This window comes from Pocillopora verrucosa, chromosome 8 (genome assembly GCF_036669915.1).
Source record: "Pocillopora verrucosa isolate sample1 chromosome 8, ASM3666991v2, whole genome shotgun sequence".
Lineage (NCBI taxonomy): Eukaryota > Metazoa > Cnidaria > Anthozoa > Scleractinia > Pocilloporidae > Pocillopora > Pocillopora verrucosa.
This window is the reverse complement of record NC_089319.1, coordinates 682,602-689,662: the sequence shown is the minus strand read 5'-3', so window position 1 is coordinate 689,662 and position 7,061 is coordinate 682,602. Positions and strand designations below refer to the sequence as shown.

At 37.6% G+C, this 7,061-nt stretch overlaps 1 protein-coding gene across 1 annotated transcript; it reads left to right on the top strand.

The window, feature by feature from the left end:
* Positions 1–1,199: 1,199 nt before the first annotated feature.
* On the top strand, positions 1,200–2,323 carry LOC136282921 (uncharacterized). Its single transcript, XM_066170989.1, has 2 exons — positions 1,200–1,494; positions 1,939–2,323. The coding sequence occupies exons 1-2, from the start codon at positions 1,200–1,202 to the stop codon at positions 2,250–2,252; spliced, it is 609 nt and encodes a 202-aa protein (XP_066027086.1). The 3' UTR covers positions 2,253–2,323.
* Positions 2,324–7,061: the final 4,738 nt, after the last annotated feature.

Genomic DNA, 7,061 nt, shown 5'->3' with positions numbered 1-7,061 from the left:
TTATTTTCAACATTTTTACCCGTACCAGCTCCCTTGGGTTCGATACCGGGGTTACCAGCACGTTCATGCCGAGAAATAACATCAAGCGAAGGGAAAGACACACCAAGCAACAAATACTGGCTGGATCCATCTGGCAATGGGAAGGCAGTGTTGGTTTACTGTGATATGAATTTGGAAGGTAAATCACATTTAACTCGTTGTAGCTTTCATTTTGTGTTTGAATTGTCGCTTTTTTTGGTAGCGTCCTTGGTTGCTTTAAGATGTAAAAAATCACACCAGTCCTGAAAACAATGCATTGTGCAGTTTCAGCTTTATATTAAAAAGAAAAAAAATACCCAAGAGGGAAAAAATACAAGCAAATAGACAGGGTTTAACCACACTACACTTTTATAAAGTTTTGAAAAACATTCTTGCTTTAACCCTTTACACCCTAACATCAGTATGCATATTCTCCATACTGTTCTCTGTACATTTACTAAGGTGCTGACAAGGAGAATTTGTTTGACAATCAAGAGTTTCTTTAGTTGGTGATCATTTCCTTTATTCTTGTGACCTTAATGTTTGATTCAGGGCTGATATGGTATGGAGAAATTAGATGCCAGTCACTCTTAGGGCTTAAAGGGTTAATATTGCAGGCATTGTTCATTTTGTTGGAAGAAAATAGAAACATTCTTTTTGTGTTATGTGGCCATGATTGTCAATTTAGTACAATGTCACAGTTTCCGTATCTACAGATGGGTAGAGGATTGTTTCGTACGTGACGTAATCATTAACAGAGCGGGAAGAGAATGGAAACCTTCTATGAACCTGCTTTGATTTTGCTAAAGGGATTTTAGGAGCTTTTTCTCCTTTATCTTATTCTGCTCAACCTGCAGGAATATTTTTCAAGCGGTAGTTGGTAATACTGGCAAGAAAATGTGGACAAATTTCTTATTAGTATCATAACTTTCACTTTTATTGTATGTTTTTACGCAGGATTTACTGCTGTTTTTACAAATCTTGGTATGATTGGAAGGAAGGGACCAAACTCGATTGGTAGTCATTACAAAGATCAAGATCATGACGGACAAGTAACATTATCCAGCGGTATTCAACTGTGGACTGTGCCACGCACTGGTGAATACAGAATAGAAGCAATAGGAGCCCCAGGGGGCTACGGTGAGGACAGTATCATCAAAACCGGAGGAAGAGGGGCAAGGATGATTGGAAACTTTATTTTGACCAAAGATGAGATCATTCATGTACTCGTTGGTCAAAAAGGGGGAAAAGGGAATTCAAACCCAAAAAATGCCGGAGGTGGTGGAGGTACATTCGTGGTGAGAGAAAACAAGTCTTTGATCGTAGCTGGAGGTGGAGGGGGAATTAAAAATATGTCAGAACAACATCCAGGATGTGATGCGTCCATAAACACAACAGGAAATGCAGGGAACAATTCGCCTTTGGGGTCAGGAGGAAGCAACGGACACGGAGGAAAAACGAGTGGTCAATTTGCAGGTAAGCGGAGAAGGAAGAAAAAAAAACCAATCAGTTTTTTCAGTTAACCAGGATAGGAAGACGACAATAAGATTTATCGGAACTTGATTATAAAAATTATTAATTCTAGCTTTGAAGGTTTTCTTTTCTCGGAGGCACCTCTTAGAATATCTAAAGTTCAACTGGGTTTCCAGTTCAGTTTTTAGAAATCGTACACATTTATTTACTGCTCACCATCGATCCGTCAATATACATAGGCATCACTTCATTTACATTTCTCTCGTCCAAATAAGCTCTTCAATTTCTAGCAATTGACTACCTAATAATACTCTTAAATAAACTTCCAAAAATTGAGAAGTGCACTTAATTGATAATATTACGAATCGTCGTTTAAACGCTCTTAAACAAGTAGTAAATTAGGAGCCGTTTATGAGATAACTGCTTCTCACTTTTCGTTTATTGTAGATGGTGGCGGCGGCGGCGGCGGCCTCTACAGTAATGGGCAAGATACACAGTCTCTTAAAAATGGAGGTCAAGGATATCTTCAAGGAGGAAATGGTGGATATGGTAGGGGTGGGTTCGGAGGTGGCGGTGGGTTACGTACAGGCAACGGTGGAGCTGGAGGAGGTGGAGGTTACTCTGGAGGAAATGGTGGAGCTTATGAACAGTTTTCCTGTGGGGGAGGGGGAGGATCTTTTAACAATGGGACAAATCAGCAGAATGAATGTTGTTTCAATAGCGATGAACATGGTGGAGTGATCATCACGTTTCTTCAGTGACATGCCCTTGCTAGTACTTTCTCTCACATGTAGACTTGTTTTGAAGGCTGATTGTTGTTGGTCTTTAAATTCCGGAGTTGAATAATGGTGGTGTTGGCCCAACGGTGCAACCTGAGGAATTAGTCATTTTTTTTTTTAGTTCAGATTTTAAATAAACAAACACAATTTTCTCAGAGTAAATATTTTATGTATGAACATCTCCTGACGTAAGGAATACGTGACCTACAAAAACTGCTATTTTTGTTCTTTTTCCGGCTCTTTTCTAAGCAATTTATCGGATGGACATGTGCATCACTTGATAACTAGTTAATACACAACATGTAGGGTATTAGGACTATTAAATGTTTCGTAGAGAAAATGTTGAGAAGACAGTCCTTCACATTTTTCTGTACTTCAATTACCACGTCTATTTAAATATGATTTTCCACTGACTACGAGGGTTTATCAATTCGTTTTTCTTGATCAAGTCAATTTTAATACGATCAGTTAGACCCAGTATCTTTGTTTTTCGGGCCGCTCTTTGGGCCGACTGATTGCATTTTTTCGCATGACACAGATTGCAGTTTTACTGCCATTGGCGCTGGTTACAAATTATCCAAAAAACTTGTATTTGAATTGAGATTGTATGGCCTCCTTTGTCGATTATCAACAGAATCCCCTATTTATAAATATTTTGGCTTTGTTTTAGTTTGAGAATGATACTCTTGATTCAATGTTTCAAAGCTTTCAATAACGCCTTAGGTTGGAAAGATCCAGACAGTAGAGAAAGAGAAGGCCGAAATAAGGTGGGGAGGGCACAACCCCAACTGCATATAAAAGGCCAAGCCGAAAACAAAAAACAAAACTATTATGAAAAACACTAAAAGCACAGTCACCCTCAGTTTTTCTCTAAGTACCTGCTTTGGTGTCATGGAAATTTAAAAGCTTTGTGGTTTTACTGATAAATCTCATCAATGATTGGGTCTCGTTTCACGAAGTACGCGAAAGTAAAAGTAAGGATGTGAATAAAATATTGTGTCATTCTTGGGGCCTGTTTACATGGAGGTGGGGGAACCCAGGTAGGTGAGGTAACCCGCCTAGGTGGGGTAACCCGCCTGTCCCTATAACTTCTTATTTTATTTGATCACGTTTACATGATAGGTGGGGTGATGCACCTAGGGTAACCCTGTTAGCCGAGGAGACAATTTGCCATGTAAACATGTCAAGGTGGGGTAACCCGCCTAGCCAGGGGCGCGGTTATGGCAAAAAGCTCAAAAGCGAAACATGTATGTTTTAAAACTTTGTACATTTCCTAGCCGTCTCATGGCAGAAATCACCAGAAACCGCAACGGACACACAAGGAGTGTAAAATGTTCACATTTCGGAATATTTAGCGATGTAAATCAACTATATTTGGTTTCCTAAACTATTCCGTATAACGTGTTGTCAACGGTTCCTCGCGAAAGCAAACACCGTGTAACACAACGCGTGACGCTTTCATGAATAAATACATATGTGTCCGAGAATTAATCTTTCGTCTTTTTCGAGATGTGAGCCTTATTCCCAGTCAATTGAAGAGGGTTCAGCTACACCTCTAGCGGAATCCTGTAAAGTGACTGAAAAGAATGGCCCAGGGTTGATGCATCATCTCTCAAGTCGTAAAACTGTAGAGTTTAGCTTCTTGCCACCTCTGACTATATATGTTTATAGTTCAGTGATTATTATTATTGAAGAGGAGATTTGGATAAGTGTAAGAATAAAATCTTGACCCTTTTTCCATAAAATTGTACCAAAGCCCTTTCAGATCCCGAAAAAAAAAGGGTAATTTGGGACTTTAGCACTTTCAAGCCGAAGTCAAAATACACTGTAATATTCGTAGATTTTGTCGGGTGCAGTTATATAAAAACTTGTCATGTTGATGGGGCTAATTATTCGCTTGTACAGTTTGAACACAACGGAAACGAGTCGGTTCCTATTATGACAATCTCCTGCAGAGAGGAAGAGATAATTGTTTCGCAATAAAAAATCCAACTTTGCTCGAAAGTTCTTTGAAAAGACGTGAAGTGAAGCATAGACGGGGCTTTTCATCTCCTTGGCCCTTGCTCGAGAAACCCGCACCCCCCGTCAACCTTCCCTGTACAACAATCTCATAGCGTCTGAATCAAAAGCGGCGGGGAAGGAGGGGGAATTGGCACAAGACTCTTCTCCTCGTATCGGTATAATGAGTTATTTCGCCTAAATACTTACTCTTCTTGCAATAGTATGGGATAACAAATACATTTCACAAGAGGCTCGTGAGTATTTTGTCATTTTACTACTCAATTTTTTGAAGTAAGATGAATACAAACGGATAAAATTTTAGGGAAATAGCTTTTGGAGAAGCCTAAAGCGAAAGTTTACCTCAGAGTAATTACTCACATCTCTGCAATGCTTTTCATGAACGTTTTTGACTTTTCGATCCCACAAGATGGATATGATGACCAGTGGCAGACCTTTGTATTTTAAAAAGAAGTTGAGAAGCTTATTTTAACTTGACTGAAATAGCTTCTCTGGATCGACATAAAATTGACACCGCTTTTCTACAGTTTCGTAATGAAAATTAATTATCATGAGCCAAATAAAGATTTAGAGAAAAAAGCACGCGCAGCTCTTTAAACCTTTCGCTGAAACATGTTATGGGTAATAAAGCCTGATTCTTTGTCACAATTTGGCTCTAAAGTAGATCTTAATAATGGTTGTTCAAATTTCATAAGATCTAAATCAGAAAATTGGTGCACTTCCGATTTTAATCTCTAAAAAGTATTCACAATAGTCAATATGCTTTCAAATTGATGCACCCTAAAAAGGCATGAATGTTAAAAGCTTTTTACACCCTGATGCTTCCTACGCGCGCTGAATATCGATAAGATGTATAGAAGTATATCTTGAAAAACTCGTGGCGATTATATTTTTTTCGTAAAGATTCGTCTAGTAAGGCATAGCTTAAGCTTTTTTTTTTTCAGAGTGAAAACGCTGAACAGAAATAAAATTAACAAACAAAGAAAACAGAAGAGAACAAAAAAGAAACTACTCCAAATATATTTGTCTCCTTGTTTTAGGCAGAATAATAATCTAACCTGCATGAAGCGATATCGTCCAAGCAAGTAAAACTAAGAAAGTATTCACATTTTTAGACAACATCTGTCGACGAGCCTTATGTGTTCAGTAGACTTAATTTGGCATCACTGAATAGATCACCCTTCATGCAAGTTATTTAAAAACTGTCATGAATAATTTGTCACATAGGTGGTTTGTTTCTCGGCTACTAAGTATAGGTTCTTTTCCAATGTGATCTACAACTGGGCCATGGCAGTAGGAATGAAATACCTTTATTTAAAGCACCTGGTAAGGGTAATTATCTTCTACGTTATTCGGTTCTAAAGTGTTTAAAGGTTGGGTAGATTAGCTTTTGAATAAAGACACTGAGTCGCAAGGAGCTTTGTTCGCTCCACAATAAAGTTATCATAACTTAAGGGTGGTCCTGTGGTCAGTTATTGTTATTAAAAATGCCTGATTGTGGGACAAATATAAATTTTTAAGGGAAGCGCGATCAATTTTTCCTAGGAAAGGAAATAAAATTTGATCTAAGACGCTAGAGACCGAAAAATTTTCATCCGTGTTATTGGTCCTCAAAAGTTCAGAATGGGAAAGTACTGCGCTGAAAAAAACGCAAGAAAAGCCTTGAAAGAATCTAGAAAATGTCGAGAGCATAATAAATAAGAACGTTGACTTTTAATTGTGGTTTACATGCTCTCATCATGCCTGAAACACGTGTCATTTTGCGGAGAACACCAAATCTTTACCGACGACACCACCTCTGACTAAAATCATCTGCGAGAAGAATTCAATTTAATACTTAGAGATCCAACTCAATAATTAATTCTCTTGAAGAAATGCCATGAATTTCATATCGTTATGGAACTCTTGAAAACAGGAAGACTAAAAGCAGAATCTTCATAGCTTCAGCTACCTCTAAGTTGTTCAATAACATTTCTTCAATAAAATGCATATGACAGCACTTTTCCTACTGTAAAGACTGAAGAAATTCTGTTTTAAAGGCTGCTTGTTGCTTGTTTTAAAACTCCATAGGTGTTTGGTTATCTTCTCATTCTTCAGGTTTTGGTATTGAGGGTTTTAAGGTGTAGGTTAATCAGTGCAACCTTTCAAAGGTATCAAAGTCGTTTCTTTTTAGTTCAAAGTTTAAATTTACAAACAGCATTTGCTAGAATATGTTTATTTGTGCCTAATCTCTTTCGCACTTGTTCTTCAAAAAACCTGTCGCGTTTCACTTTCTTAATAGTTCCAATAAGACTTAATGTCCCTAATTGATTTAATGTGTCTGAACTATTTATAAATGCATGGTTTATCTAAAAAAATAAACTGCTGGCTCTCTCACACACATAGTCGAAGAAGTTTGAACTCGGGCATTATTTTTTAATCATAGCTAGAAACAATCTACAGTACTGTAAATACTTTCCTGTTAACTTGTTTTGAGAGAAGCTGACACCTTTTATCACATTTAACAAAACGTTTTGTTATGTGACTTAAGGGTCTTTGTTAAATCTTTCCGTTTGGGTTTTTTCCAGTACCCAGTTTATCTTGTCTCTGTGTTTGATTTGCATACACCGTGACATGTCGTCGTGCTTCAAAAGTTTCAAGGAGCTTAGAATTTGACTTTTTTCCATTCACTTTCGATATATACTTTTGTACATAAAGAAGGCTATTCATTTTTCTTTGTGGAGATTATTTGGTCATCATTGGTGAATTTAGAAAACGTTCAAAGTAATTTAA

What these genes read in the sequence shown, in the direction of transcription:
- LOC136282921 (XM_066170989.1), top strand. Translation starts at nt 1,200, where the DNA reads ATGATTGGAAACTTTATTTTGACCAAAGATGAGATCATTCATGTACTC. An exon ending in AACGAGTGGTCAATTTGCAG is followed by an intron (nt 1,495 to 1,938) that starts GTAAGCGGAGAA and finishes CGTTTATTGTAG; the next exon opens with ATGGTGGCGGCGGCGGCGGC.